The 17,722-nt window shown below is 45.4% G+C and overlaps 2 protein-coding genes across 8 annotated transcripts in view; one reads left to right on the forward strand and one right to left on the reverse strand.

Annotated features, from left to right (window-relative positions):
* Positions 1-6: 6 nt before the first annotated feature.
* Positions 7-12,850, reverse strand: ORC4 (origin recognition complex subunit 4). The gene is made up of 14 exons (XM_053947090.1): positions 12,609-12,850; positions 11,362-11,433; positions 10,552-10,628; positions 9,006-9,096; positions 7,658-7,733; positions 7,241-7,326; positions 6,014-6,062; positions 5,328-5,479; positions 3,908-4,081; positions 3,448-3,534; positions 1,820-1,928; positions 1,044-1,139; positions 895-962; positions 7-741 (listed from the first exon to the last, which is right to left on the reverse strand). The coding sequence occupies exons 1-14, from the start codon at positions 12,684-12,686 to the stop codon at positions 553-555; spliced, it is 1,404 nt and encodes a 467-aa protein (XP_053803065.1). The 5' UTR covers positions 12,687-12,850; the 3' UTR covers positions 7-552.
* A 268-nt stretch (positions 12,851-13,118) lies between these two features.
* The window catches only part of MBD5 (methyl-CpG binding domain protein 5), a 121,800-nt gene continuing 117,196 nt past the window's right edge, over positions 13,119-17,722 (forward strand). For all 7 annotated transcript variants that reach the window (XM_053947298.1, XM_053947299.1, XM_053947296.1 and 4 more), the window contains exon 1: positions 13,119-13,526. The gene's annotated coding sequence lies outside the window, so the exon portion shown is untranslated. The remainder of the gene's footprint in view (positions 13,527-17,722) is intronic.

Below are 17,722 nucleotides of genomic sequence, written 5' to 3' on the forward strand. Positions count from 1 at the left end.
TGCAAATGCTTCTTTGAAAACTTTATTTTAAAACAAACACATGGGGCTGGTCCTACAGCAGCTCTTGAGCCAAACTCTTGAGTTTTGCTCCAAAAAATTGGGTATGGGAAGATGTTGTTACCTTGTACTTGGCACAAAATAGCCCTTGCGGCTGAAGCCTGTTGGATGAAACATTTAATGAAGTAAATTCAGTTGTGATTAAAGATTTAATTGGGTCAATTTTCCATGTCAAGTCAGATTTGACCTGATGGCGCTGCAGAAGGGGAGTCAGGAGGGCAGCATGGCCTGAGCCAGGATCCAGAGCCCTCAACCACAGGGAGACACTCCAGAGCTTGGATTTCTCCAAGTGGGAACTGAGTGTGAGAGCAGGAATTGGCACTGAGCTGAGCTAAAGCACCTGGGCTGTGAGTGAGGCACAGTTCTGGCTGCTGGAAGGCAACAGCAGCACCGTTCTGCCTAGGAAACCCCAAATGAATCAGCAAAGAAAGCTGCTTCCAAAAACCCATTGATCTGAGCACCTTCCTGCGGGTGAACATTCCCTGTGATGGGAGCTCAGAGCCAGCTGAGGGAGGAGGCTGCCCACTGCTTGACATCCGTGGGGCAGTTGGGGTACACCTGCAGGGCGTCCATGATCTGGCTGCTGTCCAGCAGCAGCTTCATCAGCACATACTCGCGCTGCGCCCGCACCGACGGCCGCTCCAGGGGCTTCACCAGCTCCAGCTGCAGCAGGTGCTCAAAGGCCTTGGGGAAGGCAAAGGGGGAGTGGAAGGGAACATCATTCCTGCCCCAATACACCCCACTCCCTTCTAGGGCTGTCTGACCACCCCAGTCTGTGCTCTGGAACTAAAACCAAAATATTTTACAACTCGAAAAGAAAAAGCGTTTCAGGCTCACCTTCATGACAACTGGCTTCTCAAAGTTGTACATAGAATGTGCCTTCCTCTGGATGAACTTCTGGAATTCTGCAGCAGTAGGGGAAGAAAAGGGGCACTTAGAAGGAAGTGTGTGGTGTAGGGTTTGTGAAGCTCAGGCATTGCTCTCACCATTGTAAACCATCTGGAAGTTGAATGGTTCTCCATCATAGACCTCAGTCAGGTGTTTCATGGCTATGATGAGGCAGATTTCCAGCACAGACAAACCTGCAGAGAAAGACAAGAATCCCGAGTATTTCCCTTGAGCACATCACAAACACAGGCAGTTCACCCACTCCGTTTATTCCTCTACTTTTATATGCTCTGGGCCTCACCCATTGGTGTTCTGTATCTTTATTATGTAAAGAAATTCCAGAATTCAAAGTCTTAGAGAATTCACAGAATCACTGGGTTGGAAGAGACCTCCAAGATCATCGAGTCCAGCCCAGCCCCAACCCCTCAGCTAAACCCTGGCACCCAGTGCCACATCCAGACTTTGTTAAACACACCCAGGGATGGGGACTCCACCACCTCCCTGGGCAGCCATTCCAGAACTTTATCACTCTGTCCATCAAAAACTTTTCCCTAATATCCAACTTCTATTTCCCTTGGTGCAGCTTGAGACTGGAGAGGATTGATAAGAGAACATTTGTTTGCTGTCTATTTGAAGCAGAAATGTTCAGGATTGGGCTGTTCCCACCAAAAAGCAAGAACTGAAGTATCCAAGTTGGCATTGCTGGACCCACAGGCAGGTGTGACTCAGAGCAGACTCCACGGGCAATGCCTGTGCAGCTCACACCCACAGGGAACACTCCCTACACAGCATCTCCTGCACCAGGAGAATTCCAGGGAGGAACTTGACACCTCCCCTGCTCCCAGAACAGTTCTAGGGAGGAGCTGGGCTTTACCATGGACAATGTTGGCCTTGGAGTCAGTGCTGTGCTGCCTGCTGGCCTCCTGCAGGTCTGCAGCCGTGAGCAGGGGGTGGTGCACGGTCACTGCGCTGCCAGCCAGCATCTGCAATACAGACACAGCTCAGCCCATTCCTGCTGGGAATGGACACAACTCCCTGAGGAACCCTGGAACAGCCACGGCTAAACCCCACACACACTGCAGCTTCACACTGGAAACCTTGCAAATAGCTGGCACTTCAATCTCATCTTGCCAGGAAAGTTTTCCAGGCTCAAAACCTTCAAGCCTCCTGATTCCAGGAGATGAATCCTCATGAACCCGTTTATATCCATGTCAATGGATCAGCACCTCAGAGGCTGCTGCAGGAATGACTTACAGCTGTTCTGCACCTGCTTTTGTACCCAGGGACACCTCCCACTCTCCCAGCTGCTCCAAGCCCCATCCAACCTGGCCTTGGACACTGCCAGGGATCCAGGGGCAGCCACAGCTGCTCTGTGCCAGGGCCTCACCACTCTTCCAGCCAGGAATTCCCAATTCCCAATCTCCCAGCCATCCCTGCCCTCTGGCACTGGGAGCCATTCCCTGGCTCCTGTCCCTCCATCCCTTGTCCCCAGTCCCTCTCCAGCTCTCCTGGAGCCCCTTTAGGCCCTGCAAGGGCTCCAAGGTCTCCCCAGAATCTTCTCTTCTCCACATTTTGTCCAGGAACTCCTCACTCATCCCTCCAGAATCTGTATTATGTGCTTTTCTTGGGAAGTTGACTCCAGAACAAAAGGTCTCTTTCCAAAGGAAGAACTCAGCACATGCTGCAGAGAATAATGGACAAGCTGAGCCTCAGCTCTTACCTGCTCTCAGGGAGGCTCTTGGTTGCCAGCAGCTCCTTTGCTGGCCTCCAGTGCAGCCACAGGGACAGATTTGGGTGCCCTGCTCTAGGAATAATCTGCAGTCTTGTAACTAACTCCAGTACCCAGAGCAACCACCAAGAAGAGGGCTCTGCTCTGGTTCTCAGGGTGGCTCTGAGCACTGCAGGAGCAGCTGGGAGCACTGGAGCCAGCCCAGGGGCAGGGACAGCCAGGGGGCTTTTCACACTGACACAAACACAGGGATAGTTTAGGATAAGTGTTATTTATCCCCTGAAAAACTGTCAGTGCATTTATATGAGCTGTGTTCAAAAGCAGAATTGGGGAGGCAGCTTAAATTTAAAAAAGAACCTCCAAGAGAGCTGCAGCTCCTGTGTGGTGATGGAAGTTCAAGCAGAAAAAACAGGTTTCAATGTGAGATGTCAGGATTCACCAGGAACCAAAAAGAATCTCAGAAAGGAAGAAGTAGTTTCAAAGGGTTTCACCTACAGTTTTGTTTTTTTAATGGAAAGGCCTGGAGGAAGATAAACAGCAAAAGCTCAGCCCCATCTGAATTGAACAGCCCATCCTCACAGGGTAACTGCTGCAGAACTGGAGCTACCCCACTCACTGACACAGCACAGGCTGACACAGCCTGCAAGGAGCCAGCCCTGGCTGAAGTTAATAAAATGCTGTTTCAGGCAAGGCTCAGCTAAATGGCCTGAAAACCACGAGAGCTGCTCATGAGTTACTGCAAGGAGGTGTTTCATAAATACCCAAATACACACCAGGAGTGAGTGCAGCGAGCGCAGGTCTTTGCTGTGGTGGAAGAGGTTCTGCAGCAAGTCCTGCACAGTTTTATCCTCTGAGAGATGCTGCGAGAAACAATAAAGTGATATTTTAACCATCTCACACTCACTTTTAATAATTTCATACTCACCTGGAAAAATAACAGGGAAATATATTTTTTAAAGAGCTCAGCTTACACCTGACAATACAATTTTCATGTCCAACCTCAACTTTCTGGTGTTTCCTGTGACAATTTTACCTCCAGACTTCAATGAGCAAAGATTCTCTATAGTAATTTAATTTATTCCATATCACACTCAGCCAGTGAAAGGAAATGCCAATTTTAGGTAAAAGCTTTACACTTTTACTGGTAAAGGATATGTGTATACAGTAAAGCAGCTTTACACTGCTCTCACTTTAGAATTTTTCCTAAAATGAAGTATAAAATGCTTTAAGTACCTGAACATTATTATTCCATTTTTGTGCAAAAGACTCATCGGGAAATTCAGCAGGAAGAGAAAGCTGTTTCTTGAATATCTTAATGTATTGTTTAAAATCAAAGGAATTCATCAAATATATCTGTCTGTGGGAGAACCTTGACTTTACTCTCTTCTCCAGGAGCTCCAGGATATCCTTGATGGGAAAAAAAATAAAAGGAAAAACAGTAATTAAAAAAGCAGATGAATTTGGTGATTTCTTTGCTACAGCACAGACAAATCACTGAAGTGTGCTGAAAAATGAAAGAATTACTGAATTCTCAGGCTTAAAATGTTGTAACATAAGTTAAATGTTCTAACAAGCCCTTTGCTGATGATTTTAATTGATGTGCCTTGCAATGCCACCAACCATCCCAGCCCACGTGATGCTCCACATCACACAGGATCATTTGTTGCTAGGAAACCCAGCAAAATGTCTCCATAGATGATGGAAATATTTCAGCTACTTGAGGCTGAATCAAACCTTGCAGCCTATCAGGGCTCTGGACAAGTTGTTGTGTGCTCACAGTGGGGCTGGCAGCTGACAGGCCACGTGCTTTCTGTCAGCCTGAGAGAAACAGCTTAAAAATCCCAAAAAATACTTAAGAGCCAAAAAAACCCCTCGGAAACAGTGGCTGTCACTCTGGAGATACTTCCTGAATTACATTCCCAACAGGGGATAAAAGCTTCTAAATAACGGGTGAGGAGCACACCAGACTCAGGACAGTGATGATGCAAAAGGAAAGATTGTAATTTATTAAATCAACAATTAACTTTTCTATTAACTTCCAGAAATTTGCCCAGCTAATCCCAGTCAAACCCAGAATCAGGCTTTGATAAGAGATTTTAATTCTTCTTCCTGTCACAACTCAACTATCTCCAGCACCACCAGTTCATTGTGAAAACAGGATCACTTTTATCAAGTTTCCACAGTGGAATTACTTCACAGTGTACACACAACCTGCCCACAATTCAACATAATGCCATTGTAAAATCACAGCAAATTGAACAGGAATCCTGAACTCATTTTCTAGCAGAAGTGCCCTACTGAAGTGGTTTCTTGAAAAGAAAAAGAGATTTAAACACAGTTACTACAATTCTGTCCTTGCCAACTGCCAACCAAGAAATTCAGGAGCCCCTCCAAAGAGTGAACCACGGTCTAACATTGAATGTGTGTCCTTAGAAACGCTGGTTTGCTCCTTTAGCAGTGAGCTTGAAGGCTTTGGGCATCTTCAATTTGCTCCCAGCACATTTTTTTTTTTTTTTTACATCCTTATTCCCAATTCAAAAGTTAGAAAAATGGATAATTGAGAAAAGTCTCTTAGGAAATTAAGGTTCCAGGGAAGGAGAAGTCATTCCAAGTAAACCAAGTCACTTTAAAACTTGGAAATGCCATTTCTTACCTGCCTGCAGGTGAGCCCAATAACTGTCACTGGGGTCTGTGCAGACTGGGAGATGTCAAAGAGGTTGTACAGCAGCGTCTGATTCTTGTGGTGGACAAACAAATCAAATTCATCCAGGACAAACAAAATTGGGCAGCTGCTGGTTCGGTCTCCTGAGAGAAATTTGGAGAGTTAGCAGGGCAACTTCAGCACTAGACTTCATTGCTGCAGCTTTCTTTGATAATGGGGTTTAAAAATGCACAGGTTTTCTTTCAGCTTTTCACTAAGCCCTCCTTTCCTACAGGTCCAACAGCAAAAGGAAAATACATGGAAAAACTGGGAAGGTTTTGTACTGTTCTGCCAAACAGCATTTCTGGCTGCAAAGAAGACAGACTTGGCCAATTTTATTTTAAAAACAACATTTTTAATAGCTCCTATCTGGATAAAAGAATCTGTCCTTCACAGCTAACATCACATGCAAGCCTTAAAAGGTATATACCAGTAGCAGGTGTATATAATATATTCAGAGAGTAATCAGTATGAACTATTTTTTATATTATTTTGTAACCATGACACATTCTTGGGCTAAGTTTCTTCATTCCACCTGTAAAGCAGAATAAAAAACTCCATTTTCCAGTCAAGTGACCCAGAGTTTCAGCTTTTAGTGTTTACCTAAGTAGTTTTCTGTAGGGGTTTTTAGTGTTTACCTTTCCTCAGAGCTTCAAGGAGGAAGGCAAGGTTCTCAGCAAAACTGCCCTAGACAGAGAATAAAGAAGTTTCAGGATAGATTTGCAGTGTCATTCTCAGAATTGTCTAATTACAGCAAATCCAGACATTCACTGGAGGCCAGTTCCTTCCAAAAGTCAGCTTTCAAAAATGTCCAGTGGTACTTCATGCTGTAGAATCACAAACTCCTCAGGACAAGAACAGTGACAGATAACTCTACATTCATCCACTTTTTCCCAGTCTGAAATCCCCAAACTGCCTCAGACAGGCAAAACCAGGAGAATGCCTGCAGTCAGCTAAATTCACAGGCAGCTCCAGCCTTCCTGAAATAGCTGTTGCATCCTCATTTTCCAGGCACACACATGGAAAAAGTGCCACCTAACGTGTTCCACTGAGAGGGAGCAGGGTTTAATGGGCAACTTTATTGAACAGATGGAAGAATCAAACACTTCTGAAAAAAAAAAACACTGAATGGCTGTGCCCATCCTGGTCCAGTTACACAAATCCTCCCACCCTGCAGCACTCCAGGTGTGAGATGAGAAATAATGAACTGAAGAGCACAAGCCCTGTCACAGGGGGGCAGAAAAGCCAATTTAACCTCTGGATGTGAGTTACAGACAATGAGGGAAATTTATTTTCAAGCACTTTGGTCACTCTCTTTAGGACTGTCTTCAGAACTAATGTAAATCAGTTTATCTGTGGGAAAAGGGATATAGCAGCAAATATTTGAATTGAAATTCCGTGGAAAATGAGAGCTCTAGGAAGCCTGGACAGACTTCCTTTTTGGCTAGACCAAAAAAGGTTGATAATATATTAAAGATCCTGATTTTTGGTTGAATTCTTTGTTTTGAAATGTTAAAAACAACATTTCCAAATTCCCCACTCCTCTGAAGTATTTCACTGGAATACTTAAGTTTGGAATACTTTGGAATACTTAAGGAATACTATTAATAATAAATACTTAAGGAATACTATTAACACTTAATACTTTGGAATACTTAAGTTTGTTTTTCTGGGGCTTATTAAGACAGATTTCCCTTTTTCCCTCCTGTAAGGCACAACTTGATGTGTTTTTAAAAAATAATAAGGAACCCCAGCTCCTGTGTGGAGCTGCTGGCAGTCACAGCCCCTGCAGTTCCTGCAGCTCTACCCCACAAAGCCCCAGTGTCCCAGGAAAGGGTTTTGGAGGGGTGAGTGAAGTTACTCACAAAAACTTTGTCCCCAACCACATTTTCCAGCTGCAGCTGCCTGGTGATCTCCTTCAGGGCCACTTTATCATTTGTCTGCAGAAGCCCTGAAAGAAAAGGACTCTTCATGAAGAACTGGCAGTTGTCCTTCACTCCCACCAGACACTTAACCAGCAGCTTCTCTCCCTTTCCAGCCTTACAGAGCTTTTTGCCTTTTTAAATATCAGACTGGACCTGACAAGTGACTTAATTCTGTCACTGAGAGCACAGAAGTCCCCTCCATATAAAGAAATACAAAGAGAGGCACTTTGGAACTCACAGACAAACATGTCCATAATTTAGGCTGGACTAAGTTGCTGAAAGCAAAAATTTCATTCAGTACATACAAAATACAGAAGTGAATTTAACAGAACCCTGGATCAATGATGTTTTACTTGCCATTCAGATGGACTTCCAACAGGTTCTCTCTCACTTGTTTCATTTCCCTGAGGTCTTTTAAGACATGATTCAATAACTAGGAAAGGAAAAATACAGAATTTCTGTGAGAAGATTAATTTTTAACAGCAAGGAAAGTGTAATTACAGATATTAAAATGTAGGAAAGTGTGTGAGGTTTCATTAGGGAACATGTTTCAGACTAAAATGACAACTTTGTATTCACTAGCATGACTGTGGCAGTTACTTTTGTTCATTCTGCTGAACTAGGAGGGAAAGGAAAATAACTCTGGTATTTCAGTCACTGACTTTTTTGGGGTAATATCTAGGGCTTTTGCCATAATCAAAAAGCTTTATGAATTTGAGATGTGAGAGAATTTGACTCTTGAGTTGGTGCCATATTCAGCTTCATGGTTTCTTTGGATGCTGTAGAAAAACTCTCTGCTTTAGATCTTAAAAGAAACTCTGCTTATTCTTTTCTTCTGGAAGACAAAATTAAAACTGCACATGATTTCACTAACTGCTGCTCATAAAACTCCCAGATTTGCTGTTCATCAAGAACTTGTTTCTAGTAAAACCTTGTATTAAAATATCTGTAAGTAGTGGAAATGTTAAATTTAAAAATTAAGAAGTTACTATTTGCTTTGGCTTCTTCAGAGGAGGATTTGTAGCTCCCACCTATGTGCAAGTATAAATATAAAAATACACACACACATGATTTTCTTTACTCCAGCATCTTTCACTTGATATATAAAAAGGAAAAATTTCATTCTGCATAGGTGATTTTGCTAACTTATATTCTGTCTGAAAGGACCACAAATTCTCATCACATCAATTAATGTAAACATTAAAGACTTGAGTGTTTGAATGCTGTTGAAGTATTAAACACTTAAGTTAGAGGTCCTCCCCTCATGTGCCTCAGCTAAGGGGAATTCCCTTAAAACACAAAACCTGCACTTATAAACCATAACCACCAAACAATATTCTGCTCCATGGCAGGTAACAATATTCCTGACCATTCCCTGCATGCACACAGCTGTGGAGAAACCCACTCCTCAGGCTACTCCTTTTAGAGCTTTTGGATGCCTTTTCATCATCTTTACAGTGAAGGTTAATTAAAGAGTAATCAGAGCATGGCTTTAATTGCAAAGACAAGTGTTAGGAACAGATTTCTCCATGCTGTTCCTGAACAGAATTTCCACAGAAAGTCCTGGAATGCTTTGAATTTCTATGCAAACCATTAGCAATTCTCTCTGTAAAACCAGGCAGAGCTGAAAAGGGAGCTGCAAAGGCTCCCAGGACTTCAGTGAGGCTCTGCTGGAGCCACACAAAGCTCCAGGAGCTGCTCCTACCGCAGTTTTCCCGGATCCCCGGGGGCCGATAATGAGGGCGGAATTGCTCTCCCCGTGCACCGTGGTTCTTTTCAGCAGCTCCAGCAAATGTCTGTGTTGAAAACAGAAATAGGCTGAAAACCTCAAAGATGACAACATCCCCCAAACCCAGGGAAAATTCAAAGAATAAAACTCGATCCACTTCAGCTTGCTCTGAGAGTCAGCACTCAGGGCATGCAAAATGTAATACAATAAAGCACAAAGGGCTCAGTGATCAGAGCTCTTAAAATACTTTAAAATATTAAAACATGCAGAAGTTGAGAGTATCACTAATTCATAAAGTTCTGCAATTCTCTGCCGTGAAAGGACAGACCTCAATAATTATTTCTTTCTTTAAGAAATAAATTGCTTTCTGTGCTACCACTATTCCTCACCAGCTCTAAATTACCTGCAGATAGACTCATCACCTCAAAGCACATTTAAAGTGCTTACAGCAACCTCTGACACCTGCAATTCCCAAATGCTTACACATCAATAATGTGCTTTTGGAATGTGGGATACTGACATCCTGCTACTGCTTCTGAAGGGCTGAGGGAGTCCTCACGGAACAGCTGCAGCCAGCACGTGTGGGTTTGGTCACTGTTTGAGAGCCAACCCCAGCCAAGAGCCCTGACACATCTTGGGAAGGAAAAATCAGAGCTGGGGAGTTCACTGTGTTTTCCCTCCAGGATAATTCACTACCAGTGGCACATTGATAGGACACAGCCTGTAAATTGCTTTTCAGAATTCCAGTATAAATAGGGGAGGCTTGTTTTGTACAACTGACATAACAGAACTACATTTCCTCACAACAGCAATAAAATGCCTACGTGAGCTCTGCATGTACAGTACACTGTTCTAATAAACGGTTTTGTCCCTCTTGTAATGGAAAGTTGTGCTCACATCAGGTGATTCCACTTACATAAATCAGCCTTGGAAAAATTAATTCTTTAAATACATGTTTGTTATCTGCAGAATTTGACCTGCATCTGTCCCAGTACTGATTATTTTACAGTGTTACTGTCCCACTAAATCACTTCTTCCTAACCCTAAATTCCCCATCTGGATGGCTCCAGAAGTAGGTTTAAATATGGGTCTCTACTTCAACAAACAAGACGTTGGCACAGAAATTTTAAGATTTACTCCTAACACAGTTCACCAACAAACAGGAGGAAAATCTGAAGTAAAAATAAAGTATCACAGCAAGAGAATGTAACTTCTTGCTTTGCCAGGCCATTACACAGAGTCTTAGAACATGCACTGAAAGTATCAAAAAGAAAAGTGCTTCATGAATGAGAGATGCAAAACAGGGACAAGAAATCCAAAACTCAGAGCCTGACAAAACCAGCAGGGAACAGCTGTATAAAAACTATCAAGATCTGAAGCAAATCATTTTTAGAAGCACTGGGTTGGAAGTAAACCTGTATAATTTAATAAAACAGAGAGGCAGAAAATTCTGACTTCACCAGACTATTTTACTACTGCAGTTAAATTAGAAATCACTGAATCCTAGAGCCTGCTCACTCACCTGTACTGCTGCTCCATCCCAAAGAGTTTTCCAGCAGCACAGTGGTGACAGAATCTTTCACGTAAGATTTTTTGCACCTAGGGATGTAACACAGCACAGGAAAAATGTCTGGGGTTCCAAACACCAGAATTTACCAATAATGTAACTACAGCAATAAAATAACAGTAAATTAGGCACTTTTGTGGTGTTACAAATATTCTGTAATACATAAATTTTTACTGATATCAAGGATAGAAGGGTCTTGAAAGTAAGAAGAAAGTTGCAGGAGGCAGAATATTGTATATAAGGGAGAAAAAGCAATTAGAAGAGATTAAAACATATAGGAAATCACTGATCCAGGGGTAATTCCTTGCAAGATGCACTACAGTTTTTAACCAGCAACTTTGGGAAAACAGGAGAATAAAGGTTTAAAAAAACCAAACAAATGAAAAACTGATTTGGCAGCTGCTGTCCTGCTGCTGAAAAACTCACCTGGGTTCCGATTCATCCTACAAACTGGAAGATAAAAAACCCTAAATGAATGGAAATAGATTTATGCAAATCTGTTGCCACACACAGTTGCAAAAGCACAAGATCATCCTTTAAGTTTTTTGCTGCATTATGACTGTAACACTTGAAGCAAGCAACAGGTGGGAAGCTGAAAGAAATACAGATACAAAAACCATTTAGTGCCCTAATAACTGTATCCAGTATCTGTACAAGGCTTTGTAACTGGCCTAGGAAAACAAAAAAATATTATATGAATGGCACAGGGTGGAAAAGTTCCACAACTTGAAAAGAAAGTAATGAATAAAAATGTATGTTACTGACCTGGGAAATGCTCTCAGCACTTTCTGCACTGCTCTCCTTCAACTTTCGCTTGCTCATTGCAGAAGGTTTCATCTTTGGAGAGGAGAAAATAGAGATTTTATTTAATAGCATTGCTTTCCAAACAATCCCAGTCAGAAACTGCACTTAGATGTTGATCATTTTTAAGTACTGTAACGAACATCTGTTCTTAACTAATAAAGATGCAGCAGTTCACCTCCCTAGTGAAAAAGAGCCAAAACAATGAAATAATTTTAAATTTATTCCTGATAAACCCATGTTGACACACATCTCCCAAAGAGCACTGGCTTTAGGATGCTTTAGAGAGTTTAAAATAATGTCCTTATGTTTGCAGCTGGAACAAGCTACAAGCACACGGGAACACACTAAGACACAACAATTAAGTTTTTACAGGAATAATTACAGGCCATCCTTTTTACAATGTGCAGCTTATAACAATAACCACAGCATCTCTCTGGACAAGCTGGCTCTGAAGGGGACTTGAAGGGGCCCTAAGGGGATTGGGGGTCTCTAAAGAGATTTAGGTAGATTCAGAGGGGGTTTGGGGGAAAATCTTTAGGGATTGGGTGTCCTTGAGGGGGATCATGATGGGATTGAGAAGTTTGAGTGGGTTCTGAGGGGGATTTAAGAAGGCCTGAGGGAGGCTCTAAGGGGGATTTGGGGAGGGGGGGGAATTACAGGTCTTGAGGGGGACTTAAACCTGGGAAAGGTTTAGGGGTGGTCCTGAGAGATTTGGGGTGAGGAATTTATGGGGGCTAGGAGGGTCTGGGAATGCTCTGAAAAGGAATGGGGGTGGGGGGAGAGTGTCCATGAGGGAGTTGGGGAAGGGCTGTGGGAATGGGGAAGGTGGGGGGGTCTGAGGGGGTTGATATTTCGGGTATGGGAGAGTCTGTGACGACCCTGATGAGGGAACGGAGAGGCCTCAAAGAGCTTGGGAGGGTCAATGAGGGGCTGTGAGGACGCTGAGGACGGGTTTTGGGAGGACCTTGAAAGGGCCCAGGAGGAAATGGGGGGAGGCCCTACAGGGCTTGGAGGGTCCCGGGGTACTGTCCTGGCCTCACCTGTCCGTCCCCCCACCTCCCCTCACGACGTGTCCCGCCTCTTCTCCATCACCTGAGGGCGGCCACCGCCGCTCGCACGCTCCCCTCAGCCCTCAACTCACCCCCGCACGGCAGCCAAGACCCCTCCCTGGCAGCCATTCATCCCCTCAGAATCCCAGCGCCCGTTACCCTCCTCACAGGCTGCATCCGCGGCTCCCTCAGAGACGCCGGAGCCCGAGCAGATGAAGGGCGGGCGGGATGGCGCATCCTCCGCTGCTCGGCACGTCCCGCCCGGCTGAGGCTGAGGCTGAGGCTGAGGCTGAGGCTGAGGCTGAGGCTGAGGCTCCCCTCACCTGCCGGCGCTGCCCTCACGGCGCTTTCCCGCCTCTCCTCCCTCACCTGAGGGCGGGACCCGCCGCGCGCGCGCGCTCCCACCGGCCCCCGCGCGCGCCGCCCCCTCACGTCACTGCGCGCTCCCCGCTCCCCTCCCTTCCCCTTCTCCTCCCCTCCTCTCCTCTCTCGTCACTTCCTCCCCGTCCATTTCCCCCTTCCCCTCCTTTCCTCCTCCTCATCCACTTCCTTCCTCCCTGTCCCGGATCCGTTTCCGGGAGCGGCGCGCGCGGCGCTGTGGGAAGTCGTCGTCCGTCCCCCCCCCCCCCCCCCGTTTCCCCCCCCCCTTCCTCCCCGCGGCCTCCCGAGCTCCCCCGGGGCGCATGCGCGGTGGCGGCCGCCGCTGCTGCCTCCCCTCCTCTTCCTCCTCCTCCTCCTCCTCCTTCTCCTCCTCCTCCTCCTCCTCCTTCCCGACAGCGGCGGCGGCGATGAGGAGGAGCGCGGGGGGGGGCGGCGGCGGGACGGCCGGTTGTTCGCGCCGCTGAAGGGACACGAAGCAGCGCCGCGCCGAGGCGGGGGCGGGGGGCCCCGAGTCGCTGCCCCCCCGCAGCCCCGCCGGGGAGTTTCTTCCACATCCCCCCCCCCCCCAAACACACCGAGACCCCCCCCCCCGTCCCTCGGGGGCGGCCCCGCGGAGCGCCGCTCCCTCCTCCTCCTCCCCCTTTATTACCCTTTGTGTGCGTCTCCGCCTTCCTCCCTGCGCCCGGGGGCCCTGAGGTGAGTGCGGGGGGAGCGGCGGGGCGGGGGGGTTGTTTGTTTACCCCGTGTTTACCCCGGGGGGGGGGCACCGCCTGTCACTTCGGGCCCCTTCCCGGCGCCCCCCGCCCCAGCTTTGTTGTCGGGGGATGCTCCGGGGATGCTCCTTCGGGCCCCTCCGGAGCGGCAGGGGAAGGGGGGTGATGGTGGCGGGGGCGCCGGGCAAAGTTCGGGGTGGTGCGGTGGGTGCTGAGCCCCGGCCGAGTCCCGAAAGTGTTGTTTTCCTGGGATAACAGGGAGCCCCGGCGTTGCCCCCCAGGTTCCAGGCCGTTGTTTGACTTATTGTTTGAGTTATTAAACCCCTGCGGTGGTGAAGGTACAAAGACCACTTGTACAAAGACCCTTTCCCGAGCTGAACTTCCAGGGATAGACAGTCCAGGAGCTGGACTCGGTGTTTGCAGGGTTGGGATGTGGTTTGGTAGCAGCCCCTGGCTATCGGTGGTGCCCGGCTATATTTGGTCAATGGTTTGTTCAGATATATATGTCGGGATGTGTTTTTCCATGGCTTTCTGCTGGGAAGGCCAAGTGTCTCCATCCCCGCTCACGGTGTTGGTCAGGTGCTGCTGGTAGACTGACCTGACCATGTTTTCTGCTGGTTCGAGGGAAACTTACGTGTTCAAACATCTGAAATGGGTTAAAATGTAATGGCTTTAAATGTCAGACCAAATTCTGGACTCGAGGAAATGTTGGGAGAAGCCCTCTAGATGTTTGCAAGGATCCAGAAGTAAGAGCTGGGGCATTAACACCGAGTTGAAATGAGAGAGTCCCCTACACAAGTAGGATGTTTATACTGAAATTGCTGTTGTCTGCTTATTTCTGGAGCTTAATTATGTCCTCTGTAATTTCCAAAAGACGGTTGGAGTGCTTTGGTTTATTTTGGGCTTATTATTTTTGGTTTATTAAGTGCTGAGTGCAGAGCCACGGAGTAGGCCATGAGTGTGTGTTGCAGAGGGGCATCCCAGTTAAATGGTGGTCAGCAGAGAGTGTGTGTCACTGTGCCTCATGCTGAAGGATGCCCACAAGAAAGAGCTCCCCTGACATGCTGGGCTGTCTCCCATTTCCAGTTTGTACCCACGTGTCTGGTGTGAAGCAGCAGTTTTGGGGTCAGGCTGGGAAGAGTTTGCGAGAGCCGTAATTCGATGGGGTTCAAGGAACAGGAGAAGACCAGAGCTGGGTTGATACTGGACAATGTTGTGATGGAGAATTGGAGGCAGCAGCCATAACTGTAGTTCTTTCTAGTAGTTTGCTGTTAGTTTTCTTTTTGCTTGTAATAACTTTGGGTTTAAACGTGCGGGGGGAAAACCTCAATGGCGACAATCCCCAAAATCAGCAGATCTGTGTGTAAACACCCATGATTTAAACAAGTTATTCGCCTTTTAGTTTACTACAGGTAGGAACTGGACAGCAAAAGCCTGTCCAAGAGTGAAGGACATAATTTCATGATTTTATTTCATGACAGTGCTGCTTTTCTCAGCCTGAGATCCCATTGATCTGCTTCCCTCTGTACATGGAAGCCTAGAGTGGCTGCAGGATTACATTCCCCGTGTCTGTAGAGCTGCAGCTCTGCCCCCAACTTCCACATCCTACAGTGATGTGATACAGTAATTATTACAGGGATTTAACCATCTCCTTGTGTTTTGGGCTTTAAAGTACCTATGGTTTGGTTTAATATGGTTACACAGTAAAATTGAACAGGATTCTGAAGCTGGGCAGAATAATTCAGGGTTTTTTCTTGCTTTAAGTCCTAGAGATAAAATTACTGATAAACCTTCATTTCCATAGGCCTCCAGTCCTGCAGCCACTTCTGTGCTGGAGGGAGAGCTGTGGGATTGGGGTGGGAAGGGCCCTCTGAAGGAAGCACTGGTGGGACTGGGATTCTGGGTGGCAATTCTGCAGGCTTGGCACAAAGGGGTCTCAGGCTAATTTGGGGCTTCTGGCTTCTGTCACAACATTCCAAGAACTGAGGGAATTGAACCTTTCAACTTGTGCTAGGAAAGATTGTGAATTATCAACAGCTGTAACTAACAGGCAACACACTTTCCTTTTCTTTGGGTTCCTAAGCTTTTTTTTGCTGCTATCATCGAGATATTTACAGGTGCTGATGGCTTTTAGGTAAACTTGGTGCAGATTTTCCAGTTCTTTATCTTTGGGGACAGAATTAATAATTATTTTGCTGTATTCTGGGTCAGTGGCTTCCTGGGCTCTAAGGGCAGATAGTTTGGAATTGGCAAGGATCTGCCATGGCTGTGCTGAGCATAAAGATGCTGTTTAGGCCTGACTTTAATAATGTTTCTGTGGAGTTTGCTGCTGTACCTTCCTTTCTTTGTGGACACATGAGTTGGTCTCTGTTTGGATTAGGGAGGCGGATGTTTGATGAGAATCTTTATGATGCAATACCTTCAATAATTGAACTTTTCTTGTACAAGTTGCAGTCATTTCATTCTTGGGCTGTGGAGGGATCAGTGTTTCTCTTTGTTCAAAAGCACTGGAGATCCTGGCATCAGCCACAGGCCTCTCCAAGGTGGAATGCCTTGGGATTCAGCTGGCTTATTTCATTTGCTTTGTCAGTGGATTTATTTTCTTTTTTTCCCTACTATTCCTCATGGTTATTCCTTCTCTGTGGAAGATCAGTGGCTGGAATACAGTCTGTAAGTCCACCATGAGTTTGTGGATCAGCAGGCAGTGCTCCCTGTGGATGCTCCCTGTGGAAAGCAGCAGGCCAGGTGGGAGGTCCCTCGTGCCCATCTGGAGCCCCACTAATGTCCCAGTGTCTCTCTGTGGGCTTAAGAGGCCACGTGCACAAAGCAGTTCACTCTCATCTGTTCATGGCCAGGGACACAAATTTTTGAAAGTGGTTGAGCTTCCTTTGCGAAAATCCTGTCAAAACTTTGGGAAAGTGGGGAATTCTGTTTGTTCTTTCAGGCTTGTTGGGTTGTCTGAGGGTTTAGTTTTGTTTGGTTTCCCTGTGTTGGTTCTTGTTCTGTCCTGGTGGAAATCAGAATTACCATTGATTTCAAAAATAAAAAGATACAGGATACATTTATTTCCTTTTTAATGCTCTTATGTCATTAAGGATCTGCTTATTCTTTTAAAGAGTTACTCGAACGTTGGAAACCACAGGCTCTTATTGGCTCTTCTTTGTATTTATTTTTGGAACTATTAGGTGGAATAATACTGCTCAATCACTTTCAAATGGGCCTGCACAGGAACCAAGGCTGGTTAGGGGTGAAATTTTGGAAGAGCATTGGAAATATCTTTCAGGATGCTTTAATCTTTCTTTGCGTATCTGGAGCGAAATGAAGAGGGAATAAAACAAAAAGCAGCAGTTAAGAAATTGAGAAGTGCTGACTTCTTCTCTTGAATTTCAAGTTCTTTATTATAGCAATTCCTGTTTTCTAGATGAATTGTCTAGAAGGGAATTCAGACTTGGTACTATTTTTAAATCAAGGTAAAATTTGTCAAAATCACTTGGACTGCAATTTTAAAAAGTGTATGAGTACACATGCAAATGAGTTTAGCTGCATACACAAATACACATATATATAAAAATATGTAAATGAGCATCTACAAGAAGTAGTAAAAACCAGCTAATTTGTACTTTTCAGTGCTGCTTTAAGGTCCCTGTGGCTCCCAGGATCTGCATTGTGAGCCCCTCAGCCCCAGGCTGGCAGCAGGAATCAGTGAGAGCCCTGCCATGGCTATTCATAGAGCTTTGTGAAATGAGTTGGTCATCTGGGTTTATCTGCAGCCTGACAGGTGTTCCCAGCCCCAAAATCTCCAGTGGGAATGACTGAGGAACAAATCCTGCACTGGGTTCAATTGTTGGTTCTTTAGGCAGGAGCTGGAGATGCCCAAGATAACGTTTCTTGTTTGTTTGAGTTTTTTTTGGGTTTGCTTTTTTTTTTTTTTTTTTTTTTTTTTCTGAAATATTCTGTTTCAGGAGCTTTAAATGTGCTTAAAAATGAAGTGGTAAAATGCTTGAAAATTCTTTTTTATGTTTCTAAGCAAACCTTTTATTCTTTCATTTATTACTCTGGTTAAATTCAATGTGTTGTTTATTTTATATATTTTTATTTTCCAGAAAATGTTTTAAAGTAAGCGAGCAATATTTTAAAAATTCTTATCCTGCCACAATATCTGATAACCAAAACCTATTG

This window comes from Vidua chalybeata, chromosome 7 (assembly GCF_026979565.1).
Source record: "Vidua chalybeata isolate OUT-0048 chromosome 7, bVidCha1 merged haplotype, whole genome shotgun sequence".
Taxonomy (NCBI): domain Eukaryota; kingdom Metazoa; phylum Chordata; class Aves; order Passeriformes; family Viduidae; genus Vidua; species Vidua chalybeata.